This window comes from Pteropus alecto, unplaced genomic scaffold (assembly GCF_000325575.1).
Source record: "Pteropus alecto unplaced genomic scaffold, ASM32557v1 scaffold24, whole genome shotgun sequence".
In the NCBI taxonomy this organism is placed as follows: domain Eukaryota; kingdom Metazoa; phylum Chordata; class Mammalia; order Chiroptera; family Pteropodidae; genus Pteropus; species Pteropus alecto.
Window position 1 is genome coordinate 6,429,917 of NW_006439192.1, and position 16,908 is coordinate 6,446,824.

At 35.7% G+C, this 16,908-nt stretch overlaps 1 protein-coding gene across 4 annotated transcripts in view; it reads right to left on the reverse strand.

Moving 5' to 3' along the window:
* Positions 1–16,908, reverse strand: part of UNC5D (unc-5 netrin receptor D) — a 476,468-nt gene that overhangs the window by 218,350 nt on the left and 241,210 nt on the right. For all 4 annotated transcript variants that reach the window (XM_025050005.1, XM_025050004.1, XM_025050003.1 and 1 more), the window contains exon 2: positions 6,462–6,680. In XM_025050005.1, coding sequence (XP_024905773.1) covers positions 6,462–6,680 — 219 coding nt within the window. The remainder of the gene's footprint in view (positions 1–6,461; positions 6,681–16,908) is intronic.

A 16,908-nucleotide genomic window follows, 5' to 3' on the forward strand; every position in this document is an offset into this window, starting at 1 on the left:
CCCCTCCTGTGAGAGGAGACCATGCCCTGAGGTCAGGGCACATGGTGTACAACTGCCATCTCCCACAGTGTCACCACCGGCTCCGAGAATAATGTAAAGACTAAATGTAAACGGAATGCGTGAATCACAGGTAAGTAAAATGTTGTTCTGGAAAAGACAAGTTATTTACCTATTAATAATTTTGGCCTTTTTATTTTTCTGAAATTATAAAACATCATCGTTTTCCTTCCTTCCTTCCTTCCTTCCTTCCTTCCTTCCTTCCTTCCTTCCTTCCTTCCTTCCTTCCTTCCCTCCCTCCCTCCCTCCCTCCCTCCCTCCTTCCTTCATTCTGAAGCATAATCGTCACTTGGCCCATTCAAACAAATAGCACTTTTATAATTTTGAGGGCTAACCTTGAGTTCTTGCTATATATCAGGCCTTGAGTTAAGCATGTCATGTATATGATGTTCTGGAACCCTCACTACAGTTCTATGTGGTAGATATAATAATACTGCTGTTTTATACAGGGAGAAACTGAGGGGAAAGGAAGCTAAGGAACATATCTACCTGAAAGAGTTTGTAGATGGAGAGTCAGATGAAGAGCCAGATTTCAAACATGGTATCGTCTAACACTAACACCCATTCTCTTAACCACTAGACTATCTTCAGGTTCTTTTAGTTCCTTATAATTCCCACTTCAAATAAAGAAACACACTTCTGAATGGTGTATAAACAGAAAAGACTAAAAAAGTCCAATAACATTGGTCAAGAATTTAGGGTTTAGAACTAATCTGTGCCCCATATCAGGAATTGTTATTGAATTACATAACATAGTTGGCTGCTTTCTATCTCTGCTAAGGATGGAATGAGAGTATGTGATCTCCAGATTTTTCAGGAAAGTCTAAATTAGACACAAGAGAGAAGTCCTTCATACTCTGTCACAAGTTTATGGGAGGAATTCATGTTTTCTTAAAAATCTTTTAAGAATCTGTCAGTCCTCTCTGAGAAGCAGAATGATGAACAAGATAAAACCTGGGGTGGGGTGGGAGAATGTTTCTATAAAAGTGACTTTTAAACCCACAAACTGTCAAGGGGACACTTGAGAAATTGATTATTTCTCTGTCATGTGGTCTAAAAATACGCTTTGCAAATGTATCTCGGTGATTTGTGAATCACTGCAGGCAACTTCAAATTAACTGTTTTTTGGAAGATACTGTACTCAAATCCCCATCGCCAGCACAGCGAAGTTCTTCGATATAAACTTTAAAGATTTAATACATTTTTATTTCTTTTCTTCTGCCTTTTTCTCAAAACAATCCATTAACCTTTTATCCTCTGAGTGATTCCCAGTTATTTAAAAAAGAAATCACACACAATGAAATCCCTGAAATGACATTCTTTAAGAAGAAAAATATTAGTTTACTGGAGTTGAGACTTTTTCTATAATGCACTGGAATACACATTATTTCACTCATTATAGTCTGATATCTCCAAGGCGGACTAAGATAAGAGCCATGGAGTGTTGTTAAGGGAACTTCTGTTTTTATTAAACAATAAGAAGTGGTTTAGCTTATTGATAACTCAAGCTTCCCACAGGCTACATTATCTTGATAGCCAACTATGGGTTTTGCTGGTGGTGGTGGTGGTGGCTTTTTTGAGTGTGTGTGTGTCTGCCTGTTACGTTAAAGCTCTTTCATTTCTGTGTTACTGATCACTCCACCCTCTTCTCAGGGGCATGATTCTTGGGTCGGGATTGCCTCTCAATTCCAGATGTTAACAGAGTAAAAAACACAAGGGAGAAGAGTCCCCATATTTCCAGATGAAATGAAGCAGAACAAATGAAAGGATCCCCTGGCTTGTGCTGAGAACGAAAAGTGTACATTACTAAGAAGTATAGCCACGGCTGTGCAAACACACTGACTCATGTCAAATAAATTGTACTTTGTGCAGGAAAGAACACTAGCTCTGGGTTTTTCAAGCTAAATTGCATGAAACACACAATCCTTTTTCTTCTTATTTGAAACTGTTAGATGATGGGGGCCAAATTACCAGAAAGATCAAGGGCAGTTTGCAGCCTTTTAACAACTAAGAGGACTTATTGCTTCCAATTTGGAAATACAAAAGATTCTTTGTCTATTCCAAACAATCCCAGGTCCTATGCACATCCCATTAATTCTGTAAAGAAAGAAAATCTGTAAGGAAAGAGAATACCAAAATTCTTCAATATTTCAGAAATGGAGAATGCCAAAGATTTGTAGGCAGTTACTTCCAACTTCTTAAAATAATGCAGACATTTCTCTACCTCTGGTCAAATGTGGTCCCACCGTCCTTGGCCTCTCAGTGTCATTCACTCCTGCTGGACTGGCAGGAATTATTTTACAGACCCAATCAAAAGCTATTAAGTCTGTAAAGGTAAGTCAAGCTGTGAGCTCAAACTCGGCATTGAAGAACCCAAGGGAAGTAATGCATCTATTTTTCAATACCTGAGGCCATTTTGATTCCAACTTTAATTGCACTTATGTATTGGTTTTGGGTATAATATCCCCACTCATCTTGCTCTGCTTTCCACTATTCCACTATTAATACAGAGCTTAGGAAACATAATTGCTGTGTGTGGTAGACAGTGGTTTTCATTAACCGCACAGATGAAAACTGTTTAGGGAGAGACATTTCTTTCCTATTGATTCAATCAAAATGACTTGGAAGAAAAGATTGTGCTTATTAAATTCTTTTCAAAAAGGTAGCTGTTAAATTCTTTCTCGACAGCATTTTTAAAAATGATATATAATCTCTTCAGATTTTGTCATTTATGATTGTTTGTTCTTCCCAGTTCCTCCGTTCCTTTGAAATGTGTGTGGTGTTTTGTTTTTTGTGTTTTGTTTTTTGTTTTTTAAGGAGGTAAAGAGGGAAGGCTTTTACGTGGAGGCAGAGAATGTAATCAACACTGCTATCTGCAAGACATGGAGTTGCCTAGCAATGCTAGGGGAATTAAAAGGGGGAAGCAATAACAAAACAGAATGTTGTGAAATTACAAGAGGGTACAGTGTCAAATTGGCTCGCAGTACTCATCAAGAGGTCTTTAAATGGGAACGGATATAGGATTTTCTAGCAGCAGTATAAAAAAAAAATAGCTGATCATTTTTCAATATTCTTCCTATCTTTCATTTGGAGCAGTTTACCCACTGGGACTCTGCTATTTTGAGTTCACTACTGGATAAAATCTAGGACAGAAACATCTGAAAATAAAACAGACAGCCCCACTGAGCCACTGGTATTTGAGTCCTTTCCGGTTGGACTTATTGAATATGAGACATAAACCTTTCATATGCTACCATTGTTTTATAGGGGTTTGCTCACTGTGGAAAATGCTATTCCTTTTGTTGCCCTCTCCCAAATTTCAGTATTCCTTTGAAATTTTCATGCCAGGTAAGTGAGACTGCTATTGTTTGCGACTCAGTCTCTCCTAACGCCAGGTTTATCGTGATCTTAATCTTGGGAGCACTAAAGCAGAAATTTTCCTAACGCCAAGAATTGATATGCCCTCTTCTTTTGCCTTGATTATGCCAAATCCTTCTGAAAAAATCTATACCTGGAATCCTGGAAATGTCTCTGTATCTTTGATTGTAATAAACTTTTGTCTAACAGTGCCAGAAACATGACAGAGAATAAGGGATTGGCCCTTATGGAGATGGCAGAAATGGCGAGAAAGAAAGAAATTCCAAGGGAAAAACTATAGGATTATAGACTTGGGAAATTGAAACACAGATCATGATGGAAAATAACAAGCCATAGACTTTTGTCAGTAAGGGAATTTGTCAGCATTTTGATTGAGAAGAACATAGGAATCTGGATGTAATGATGGCTTCTAGTGTCAAGGAAATATACCTAAAGTGGAAATGAGGAAATATGGATTCTAGAAATAGCTATGGCGTGAACAAGATGTACTTCTTGGAACTTAAGATTTTTAATGTATAATATAGGGTCGGTAGGTTATCGCTAAGACCCCTTCTAGTTCTCACATTCGGATTCCAGAATTCTAAACATACTTTTGATCTGCAGAACAATATTTCTAAAACTGGCATTTTTTTTTTCTTCCTCATATTAGCTCCACGCTAGAACAAACAGGGAATTGTGATAAGGTGTAGATGTTTCTCTACCTTTTGAAATGATGTATTTATACTACAATCTCCAATCAGTTTAGAAATGTATAATGTTTAACTCTGCTTATATATATGTAGCTTTCTGCCTTCTTTATTGATTCCTAAGCAGAGACAGACTATTTATTATATGAAGATCTTTTTAAATAATTTTCTCCGTTTGCTTTGGAACATGCATACTCTGCTCACTGCTTTGTTGGCTGCTGATATTTCTTTCCCTGACTCTTAAGGAGGTATGTATGTCTCTAGATTAATTTCCTATTCACATTACCTATTTTCTCCTGATAACTCCTCCATCTCCATGGCTTCATTCTATGATGATTACCAAGTCTACTTTTCTACCTCTGAACTTTACGAAGTTCCAGATTATATCTCTTCATATACCTCATAAGTATTTTACGTTGTTTGACCAAATAATGATCTTCGACTTTTCTCTTTGCTGATATAATTATATTAATTGCATTATCCTTCTGTTTCTGTTAAGAGAGTTTTATACCTCCATCTTTATTCATTCATTCAACCAGCTATTAAGTCTGATTTGTTAAAGTGCTTCTCACACCAGATATCTAGTTCTTATTTCTGTGGTCACCTCTCTAGAAGCAGATTCTACTTTCTCGCAATTGAATTATCCAAGTCTTCTAACTTCCCCATTTTTACTTCTCTTTACCATTCCAAACACTTGGGTCAGATTCATCCTTTGACACATAGCTCCAGCCACTGCATTCCTATATGTCAATATAATCAATCTCCACCACCAGCAAAATTGCCATAAAATTAAGAACTCACTCTGCTATTTGAGGCAGTTCATGCCATTACTTGACGTGAGTTTTCCAGCTCTCAGCTACAGTTCTCCTACATCAATTTTATATTTCGACCAAATCAAACTTCTTGTTGAACATATACCAAGCTTTCTCTCATTTGCTATGTTGAACTTAAGACTACTGAGACTCCTCTCACTCCACTTGGTGTAGCATCAATTATGCCCACTTGAATGACATATTCACCAATGTCCCTTTCAAATGCGATTGCTTCCACACCTTTCCTGATAGTCCTAGTTAGTTAGACATGATCTTTTGGTTTTTGTTTGTTTTTTTCCCTTTTTATCCTCCATAGCACCACCTATCTCCCTTTGGACATTTACCATAACTTCATTTGTACTGCGCTTATGGGCTTACTGGTCTTACACCCATTAATAGGTGTTAAGCCCTAGAGATCAGTGTTTGCTTCTTACCCTTTGGATACGGAAAGGCCTAGCCTAGCAATAGCATTGGTTATATAGTTAACAAATTAAGCTGAATTGAAACTTCCTAATTATACTCGGGCTTTTTGACATTCAAAATCTGATTGAATCAGGGCTAATAAAATCAATAATCTAGTATGAGACCAGACTGTATTCAGAATGAGGCTAAACATTCAGGTAGTGTCAGGAGCCAAAGTTAAAAAGCATATACTGTTTCTGTTATAAACTGAAATATAAAAAGTTATAAGTTTTGAAAGTTTTGAGTTAAATGATCTTGCTCTGAGATCCAGCACAAGCCCATAGTCTATTTAATTTCTTTGAACCTCAGTTTCTTTATCTACAAGAAGGCATGACAGCATTATTTAACCCAGAGGACTATTACAAAGGTACTAAGATAATGTCTGTCAAATACTTAGATGAGGCCCGGTATATAAGTGTTCAATAAACATTAGCTAGCATGGGCATTATTCTCCTCCTCAACACCCATCAGCCCAAATAACCAAATTAATAAAGGAAAGATGGTCCTGAAATTTTTTTACACTAGAGATAGTATTCAAATTTGGTAGTCTAATTTGGGCTCTATCATTATACAGTAATCAAAAGAACTTAAAAAAAGACTCAGAAACCACCAACTGTGGAGAATGAAATACACAAGAATAATATCTAGGAGGAGAGATTAAAGAAACTGAAACTATGCTTCTCAAAAAGGCACTTTGTTTGGTGGAATAATTGTCCTCAAAATATTCAGAATTCAAAAAATGAAAACAAGGACTGCCTGGCTTAATTTCCAGTGAAAATATTAACTTCATGCAAAATTAGGTGCTAAAGTTATAGAGAGCAAGAAAAACAAATGCCCCTGTACCATACTGGAGTAGACTAGCAAAAGAGTTGTGGAGTCATTTAAAGATGCAATTGCCTCTGATATTCCTGGAACGATGTCATATTAACATCATCCCAAAAAGATAAGATGCAATTGTATCTTATTCAAATAAGGCAACAGTGGGTGGCTTACAGTTTTTCCCAGCCATACAACAATGTGAGAATCTGAGGAGTTACCATTAATTCTGATTGCTTCATATTCTTACCTGAACTCTCGTCCAGACTCTCCTCAGAGACATGCTCATTTTGATGAACCCACTCGCCATTGCATTTGAAGAATATCTGCATGGCTGGCCTTGCTTTGCACCTCAGTGCAATGGGGTTGCTCTTGATAATATAAGCATCGTCTGGCTCTTCTATGAAATGAGGCAGTGTCCCAGGAGCTGATGGGATGGATTCAGGAAGGGCTTCACCATTGTCGGTTCCTGCGAAATTGAAGAAGACATTAGAATACAGCCTATGTTGGCAGCACATGCATCAGGACACAAAGCACAATCCACACCGGCTCCACAAAAACTTCTGCATCGAGTGGCTGAACTAGCATAATATGGTATCTTTAGCTTGTCACACCTTCAGGTTGCTGGACTAGTGAAAATAATGAATGGGAGACCCCCCGCCCCCAAATTACAGTTGTGAATCTGCATATCTTTGTTGAAAGAACTGAGATAAATATCTGTGTAATGAGAGGCTGACTCTTAAGATTCATTCTGGTGAGTGATTACCTCAAAGTGTTCAATGAAATAATGGTGGGAATAAATTTTATTCTTCATAAATGAATGTGAATAAAGGTGATGTTGGTAGAGGATGCTCAGTCATAGGACACCTCCAAAATTGTCTACTTTCTTTACCTTCTGAATTGTCTACTTTCTTTACCTACAAAACTGTGGAGACTGTCTACCTTGGACAGGGTTTCTTTTAAAAAACTCACCAACTTAATGCACATTTGTTTTGCTTGCCTTTGGCTGTCATTTTCTGCCCCAGCACTCTTCCTCCACGTACTATGAATCTCACTTGTAAGGCTAAGAACTAAAACAAATCACTAATACAGCTAGGCACTTTTAGTTCAGGACCTATAATTACATTTGTTCAAATGGGAGAAATAGATATGACTGTCCCCTAAAGTAAGAGAACTGATGAGTGGAGAGGAGCAATATAAAAAGGGAAAAGCGAGAGCCCAGACTTAGCTGCTTTGCCTCTTCACTACATTTAACAACAATTTAAGTCTAAGGAAACTACTGCAAAATCAAGGGAGGAAAGATGTGACGGCTGAGCAATGTGGAGATGACCAAGAGGAATGGTATCCTGTGCCTTCCAATGGCCATTCCAGAGAAAGAACAAAGAATAGAAGGATTTTAATACCAAAATCGACTGTGCCCTGGAAAGGGTTACTTCTATGCAAAGCAAACCATTCTTAGGACAAAGCTGGGGCAAAAAAACCTAGTGAAACCACTGGAAGAACAATCCGGTTCATCAGGAAAGAGTCTAGGAGACGGGGTACATCCTGTGACCTAATCTGGCTTTCTGTATGCTATCAGTGTAATTCTGAACAAACAGAGCCTCTTAGTATTCACAGTGAAGTCGACAACCTGAATCAGTAAGCAGTGACAAAGATAAACATAATTCACAATATTAGGGGTAATGTCCTGTTTTAAAAACTTTTAGGGGTCATTCTCAAATGTAAAAAAAAAGCGGGGGAGGGGAAGGGGGCAGGCTAGGACAAAAGAGCTAAGACTGCCTACAATTATATACATTTTTTTTTGTAAGAAAGAATAAAGACTCCTTAACAATAAAAACACAGGCACTATTTGTGCCACTACAATGAACTAAACATAAAAATAGTATAATTCTCCAAATTATTTTTTTTTCTAATACATCAATTTAAGGGAAAAAAAGCCTCACCTAACAAAGAATTTAAGATACTATAAGCTTTAAAATGAATTTGTAATGGAAAAGCTAACTCATGTGTAAGTAACTGAAAGTACCAATAAATCGTCCTAAAGCAAATACTCTAAATAGTGAGCAAATAGTTTGTCATAAAAGTATAATAAAGTCACTCAAAAAATAAAATGTGTATATACTACATGGAATAAGAAGGGTTTCAGAAGAGAATCTGAGAGGTCTTGTTTAATGTTTTAAATTCACAACAGACTTCATAAAATATATCATATATTAATTCTTTTTGCTATTGACTTTTCACGCCAATTGGTGTCTTCAATAAATACCAAGTATCCGCAGGCTTTTGCAAATCCATGCATTAGAGGAAATGACAAAGGTCTTAAAAGATTTTACATGGGCATCAAACAGCTCACACTTCCATCAGAGGCTTGAGTTGTGTCCAAAGTAATTCACTGATGCAGAAAAGGGTCACCCGATAAACAGTGCATACTGAACCCTATGGTGGTGGCCTGGGTGGACAGTCACAGGCATACATTTTGAATGATGCCTTTTTGCTTAACTAGTAACAGTGCACAAATGTCTGAAGTAACTACTGAAATGGGGGCTGGGGCTGGGGATCATATATAACAATCTCTAAGTAAATAGTGAGACTACATTTGTTGGCATAAATAAAATGATAAGGGCACTAGATAAGATAACTCGAATTTTAACCATCCAATTCACAAGACACAGAGAAATCTGGAAGCAATTAGGTTACTCTCCTGCTATTTTAATATATACCCTATAGATAAAGTAACAAGTCAGACTTCATCTGAAATACCAAGCAGAAGAGAAGAATGGAAAAGTCTGCTGATAGGTGTCTTATCTCAAGGACCTCCATTAAGAATCAGTCAATTTTAATATACAGAGGAATTTTTAAAAAGCAGAATGTTACATTATGTATGCCTTTATTATTGAAGCCGTGTCAAAATCATATATGTATAGGAAAAGAGACCAAGACCCATGAAAATAAGAAACAAAGAAAAAAATTAATTTATTAGAGTGCCAGAGGGAAGGTGAGAGATCATAGGTATATGTATTCCCATTTATTTGCATCCTTCCAACAAAGAAATGAAATAAGTGAAATCAGAAATATGATTTATTTTCCTTTTTTTTTTCCTTCCTTTGTATAGTGAATTTTGGGAGTGGTGCTTACCTCACACTGCTCCCTTCTCCTCTTCCCTCCCCCACATTCCTCACTGAGCTCAGGCTCCAGTTTCAGGCACAGAAGTTCCCTGCCCTTCAGATGGCTTCTCTGCAGCAAGAAGCCTGGATTCCCCCAGGAGGCTCTCCTTCCTTACCCAAGAGGGCTGAGGGTCACCTTCTTCCCTCTTGCCCCTTGCATGCCTATCATGCTTGGCTCCACCTCGTGGCTAAGAACTGAACTGTCCAGGAAATTCTCAGAGGATTCATCAGGCAAAAAGGAAGTGAAGGGAAGAAAGGAACTGTAGTGGGAACCTGTAAGGGGTTTAGAAGTTGCTGACAGATTTTGTTCTTTAGAGGGGGGATAGGGAGATGACACTTTAATAAATGATTTTATGGAAGACTGGATGAATACTTCTTGGCTTCCAGATAAATCTACTTGTAATCTCAATATATTTGTCACTGCTTTATAATTCAGAGAAAAGTTTTAAACCTGGTGTGAAAAATGCTAGCAACTGTCTGACCCAGTCAACTGCCTTGTCCTATACCATTTTTATAGTAGAAACTGGAAAAGTCATGGATTCAGTTTACTTTTTTGTAGGTAGGGATGGTCATGTGGTACCAACCTAGCAAGTGAGTCATAAACAGAATTTCCTGAGAAAGCTTTTATTTTCCTGATGAAAGGAATAGGTGAGGTTGGCACTGATTCTTCTCTCCTCTGACCCTGCTTTACCTGAGGAAGATCATGAGGAGTGAAGATGTACCAGTTCTGACAAGACTGAGGCTGATATAACACCAGGAGGGAACTACCACTGGGTAATTTTTTTTTAAATTTCTACTTATTTAAGCTACTAACAGTCATATTTTCTGTTACTCTTTGCAGAAAACATTCCTCATTGATACAATCTTAAAGAAAGCCAGAGATTCAAGCTTCACTTAATTAAACCCCAATACTCCAAGTGTTGAATTTTAAGCTAAAAAACATAGAAAATACATCAGCAGAAAGTAAAAATAAGAACTGTCTTCTGTTGAGACATTGCAGGCTATGGTAATAAGCCTTGTACATGGGAAGTCATTTAAGCTTCACAGCAACTCTCTATGATGGGTACTAGAAGTATATCATTTTGCATTTGAAGAAATGCTTCGATTACGTGTTTTGTCTAAGGTCATATAACTAGTAAATGGGGACAAGAATTTGAACACAAGTCTCTTGACTCCAACCATCTCACAATTCCCCTTCAATTCAGATGAATGGACTCTTAAAAGTCTGATACTGTAGTTTAGTAGCTGCCTACTTTATAGCAATAACATACAGTTCATAAAACCAAAAAAAGATATAAAATGGTACATTATATGTGTAACACCTCATCACTTATATTAAGCATGAAATTCATCTTAAAGATCATGTAGGATCCTATCGGCTGGACTGTGATTCCAGGTCAGGATGGGTGTGTTATGGACACATCCTAGAGAAGGTCTTGTAAAAATAAATATTTTTGAAAGACCAACACAGCAAGAACTCAACTAATTATATTCAACTGACTAGGCAACCTCACTAAAGTCAGAATCAGAAACAGACAAAGAAGTCAAAGAATAAGTGTTATTTGAGAATAAGGTAATGAGAATGATTTGTTAATGTTTAATTTTGAAATCTTTTCATCTTTTTTTATGCAGGAATATTTAACCACTGAAACTCCAATTAAAATACAAGGAGTATAACGGGAGAGAGTAAACCTCAGCAAGAAAAAGGAACTGGGCATAGTCATTCCATTATGTTTAACCATAAAACTTCCAACATTTGATCTGTTAAATCTGTAATGGGACCTGGCACACTGGAGGCCAGAGTGATTCCAAATTGAGATTTGTAAGATGCTGGAATATAAACAAAGTAAGCTTGCATTCTGCAAGGTTAGAATAAAATGAAGTTGAGCTTTACCAAGTTTTGAGAAATTCTAAATTGTTTTCATACTTTTTTATAAGAGTATTTTGAAAACATTTTTTTTTCTGTTCTATCTCCAAAGTACATTTGTCTCCTCATTGCTACAAAACATTCTTATTTGTTCCAAAGTCCAACCAAGGATCTCGCCATAGAGCAAACACTACATCCAGTAAAACAAAAGAACTTTAGAATCAAATAATTTGACTTAAGGTCTGGGTTAACTCTGTGGCCTTGGGTGGGAAACTCAATTCTAAAGAAGGTTCCACTTTCTCATCCATATAAGTGGGTGATTAAAATTTATTAGTCAGTGTTTTGTGATGTTAAAGTAAGAAAATATATGTTAAAAATAGTAAACGGTTAAATGTTACATAAAGTGCCATCACTACCACCACTAGCCGCATCATTGCCTGGATAAAGGATAGTAAACAAAGGAAAGAGAATTATAGTTATGATATCTATTTCCATTCCTAAAATTATTATTCTAATATTTATATTTCGATTTTGTGATTACTCTTTATTTTCATTTCAGAGCCCTTATGATTCAAACTGTGGTTTATAATATTTCTTTACTATTTGTTACTTAAATATATGTTAGTTAAATTCTATCAGGTCGAAATCTCTGAAAACATTCTGTGAAGCTTTATTTATTCAATAAACATGTAGTGAATGGTTATACCATACACCAGGAACATGGTTGTCCTACAAAGCAGTTTGATGATACACAATGGATGTCCTGTTGGCCAGATCTCAAACTATTGGCTTTAATAAGTGTGCAGTTATTAAACATAGGAGATCTCACAGTATTCCAGAGCACTTCTCACTGCAATATTTAAATAAAGCAAGGCACCTTAGAAATAGCTCTTTAAATTCTACTTAATGTCTGTGAGCATATTGGTCCATGGCAATATGCAAGTCAGAGCAGAAAGCCATACCAGGGGAAACCAAGTTATGCAATCTAAGACAATACAACAGAGCTGGGTTCTCTGCTTTTGTTTATGTAAATATGACTTGTCTCCATATGGTTAATTAGATAGTGGATGCATTGTACCCATTTAATGCAGAACAACAGCCGGAATTTTACATACTAAATATTTAATATAATTTATGAAACAGACCTTTTTCCCTAGGCCCCAATAAAACTTTTATTTTTTTAAACTCAGAAACTATTCAGCTTTTTCCCCAATCTCTAATAAAAATGGAAATGTCTTCTATCACTGCATTTGCATAGTTCACCTCACCTTTGTCAATCTTACATGTTGTCAGCCTAAGATTTTACTCCATTGAGCAGATCTTAAATTCTACAGAGTAGAAGATGGTAAACAACGCTTACAACACATTCAAAGAAATCTGAAGAGCAACTCTTAGTTCCTCAAACACAAAACTTCAGATTTCAGTAGAGCTTATAAAAGCACATCCATACCTCCCTAAATTATCACAATACCTTAATATATTCATTTTTTATATGACATATATGTGCATATCTATTAGGGTGAGACAGTGGAGTGGGTACTGTGGATTCAAACATAACTCAGACATAGTTAATTTCCTCAAGGAGCTCACAAACTAAAATCAGAGATAAATAAAGAATAATAACAAACATGCTAACAGTATACTGTATATATAACAGTATATATGTAGTGTATATATTAGTGTCACTGAAGCATAGACGACAGAGAATCTAACTTTCCTTGGGAGGTATTGTGGCAGGTATCACAAGGAAGATTACATTTCAGCAGTTTGGATATACGAGTTGAACAGGGGAACAAATAGGAGAAGGCACTCCAACCAAGGTCATGGCAAGTATACACATGTGCCATGAGTACATAAAATGGAAGTTGGAATTTAGGTAGAGCTAAATATCATCTTCATTAGAATTCACATTTTAAAGAATTTACTTTGAGATTTGTACTAAACCGTTGGAACTATTTGGCTCTAACATCTCACGTTTCTATGTGCTTTTCACTAAGGGCTTTCTGAGATGGAGACACAGAAGAACCACCAAATTATAGACAGATAGCTGTCTTGGTTTACAGGATGGGCACTAAGTCCAGGTTAAAGTAATTCTGTGCATATACTTTGAATGAGGGAGAAACCAAGTTTGTTCTAATACATAGCACAGTGTTATTCTTTCAGTCACATTAACATAGTGACATATCTCTCAAGGCCACAGAGGAAGTATTTTTGTTTTGATTTTTAAAATTACAACCATTTTAGCTCTTGTTGGAGGCATTTGCAAAACTGAGTTCTGAAAATGGGTCCAAGATATTTTACACTAGTTTTGAATACAGGCCTTCCTGCTTAGTGGAAACAAGCAATGTATAATCAGATTTAGCATGAGATACCTGTTCTTGTGACAGTTTCTCTAAAAAGGGTCTCTGAAGATGCTCAATTTAGCCCAATGGGTTTCTATGCATCGCAGATTATTGGTAATTAAAATTTTTATTAAGTGTTTTGCTTTTCCTATATTTTTATATGTGTTCTAAAAGAAACACTTAGAATCAGGAAAAAATATATATAAATATGGTTCTCTGTTTCGGTGCAGGAATATAGAAGACTGAAAACTATGACAACTTCTAGGTTTTACTTCATGGTGTCTAACTTCTAGTGTATTAAAATTCATGAATCAGGGAAAAACTAAACAACAAATATTTCCTTCAAAAAAGTGAAAAAAATTAGAGTATAAGATTTACGAAAAATATTCATTTTAAAATATAAAAGGGTAATATTTTCCAGAAAATAGTAAATGAGATAGATCTTATAAATTGTTTTTTAATTTTTCCCCAACAATGGATACATTTGTGTATAAATGTATACCACTGACTAGTTTTCAAATTCAGCTGAAAACCTAGTGGGATTTGGGAAAGGTTTTGCTTTCAAAGTGTTATCGCTTTTCATTTGTAACTGACAGTTTTCAAGAGCGAGGCCATTCATAGTTATGGAAAAATGGTTGTTTTAATGCAACATTGAATGACAGAAAACCAAACAATCACACACCATTCTCATATTTTTCATTCTTGGAAAATTACCTTTCAGGAAGAGCTTTGTGTTTTATGTTCTGCACACTAATACAGCAGGGACTTTCAATCTTTTTATGACAAAAAACAAAAAAACAAAAAAAAACAAAAAACAAAAGCGGGGAAACAAAAACAAAAGGAATAGTCAATTCCCTTTGAAATAAATAATAAATACATCTCTATTAGATGTCAGGTCATATTTTAAAAACTCAGATCGTGACCATTTTGTCGCATATCTCAAAATTTGAACGTGGGCCAATTTGAGTGGAACATGGTTGAATTTTTTGTATGTGATCCGGACTCAGGCAAAGTAGAGTGGTGGGGAAACAAAAGCAAAAGGAATAGTCAATTCCCTTTGAAATAAATAATAAATACATCTCTATTAGATGTCAGGTCATATTTTAAAAACTCAGATCGTGACCATTTTGTCGCATATCTCAAAATTTGAACGTGGGCCAATTTGAGTGGAACATGGTTGAATTTTTTGTATGTGATCCGGACTCAGGCAAAGTAGAGTGGGAGTTTATCTTAGATAAAATCTGTGCCAATTCTCTGTCTTAGGAGTCATCCAGGCCCTGAGAGGTTATACAGCTTGTTGAAGAGTTCTAAGGGAACAGACTTACTTAGAACCTCTTTGTTGACATCTGGAACAGTATTTTCCCCACTATATTATGCTGCTTTTGTTTGTGTAGGACACAAAAGATTAAATTTACAATTGAATTTTGCGTTACTGTTTATTGAGTAATTTTATGCAGAAAATTTTGTAAAATATCTTTTATGACCTTTTGACTTGCAAATATTCTAGTAAAATCAAATACAATGAAAACAATAGTCTCTAACATTTTATAATGTATTTTCAATTGAAAATTATGGATTATAAAATGCTAGAAAACTACCAATTTCGTGTGTGTGTGTGTGTGTGTGTGTGTGTGTGTGTATAAATTGTTATCCATTGTTACCAAATTACCAAAGACAGATACTATTGAAAATTTTGTACATTTTACTCTATTTCTTTTTAGATGTATATTTAAGATTTTGGCTTTCTGTGCATAGGGCACATATATGTTTGTAAGATGTTACCTTATTTTTTCATGGTATTATTCATTTTTCATTAAACCAATTCTTAATGATTGAGAGTAAAAATGTCAGTTTTTATTTTGTCATTTCCTCACTATTTAACATATAGTTATTTCCCAACGTCTGCTTTATATTGATATTATGATTCTATACTTATCTATATCTTGATTACACCCAAATTTATATCTTCAGCACAGTTCTTTCCCTGGAGCTTTAAATCTGTACATTAAATTGCCTCTAGATATATTCACTTAAATGTCCCCACAGACCCCTTCCAACTTCATATGCCTAAAACAGAACTTAATGCTTAGCCTGTCAGACCTATTCTTTGGCCTAGGTTTCCTAAATCAAAGAATAGCCCTAATGTTCACTGAATTACCCAAGCTAGAATCTGGGCATCATCTACTTTTTCCCTGCTCATCCAATAATCACCAAGCCCTATTGGTCTTATCTCCTAAGTATCGTTCAAATTAAAAAGCGTTACTGCTTTTCATCTCTATGCCTATTATCCTGGTCACCACCATCATTCTCCTAAATTACTATGACTGGCCCTGACTGTCCTCACCACCACTCTTGCTTGCACTCCTTCAATCCATGCTACACACTGCAAGCAGAATGAGCTTTCTACAATGAAAATTTGAACATGTTACTCTGTCTTAAAACTCTTTAGTCCTTTGGATAAGATTTCTATTTGACATGACTTTCAAGGCCTTTCATGACATGGTTCATGCTTACATCCCTAGCTTCATGTCTGATCACCTCACCACGAGGAGGCTAGAGAGACTGTCTCTCAGTTCTTTTGGGGATCCAAAGCCTTTCACCTGGAATCTGCATCTATGTTTTTCCTTCTACCTACAGTACTCATTTCTCCTCTGTTGCTTATAATCTGTTCTCATTCTTCAGGTTAGACTTAATTGACACACCATGCATGAAGCCCTACTGAAGCAACATGGATTTTGGGTTAATTCTTCTCTTTTGTCCTTTCATAATACTTTGTAATACTATATAATTATTCATGTATATCGATGTGCCTTCCTTTAAACTGTAGGTTCCATGCAGGTAAAGGATGTGAGAATCTAATTAAACAGATAAATGAAACTGTGATGAAATTTTGTAACCACCATCTTTGCAATAAATAAGTGTTAAGTACATATGATATGCAACTGAATTTATTTTCAAATGGACTATGCAAACTGATATAGCCAACAGCATTATAGGAATTTACCAATTTTCCTCATCTTCGCCAGCATTAAACAATAATATTTTGGGGATATTTGTTAATTGATGGGTAAAATGAATAGTAACTGTTTAATATATACTTCTTGATTACTATCTAAGGTTAATACTAAAACATGTTTGTCAACTATTTTCATTTATTTTTTTTAGGAATTGCGGATCCATATTTTTTTTAAATTGATTTGTTTTATAGAGCTTTAAGAATGTAGCTGTATAATCTTCAAAAGTAAAACATAGCTTGTATGTATACATAGCATTATTCTAATATCAAATGCTTAGTAATACCAATAACTCCTTACATTTTATGTT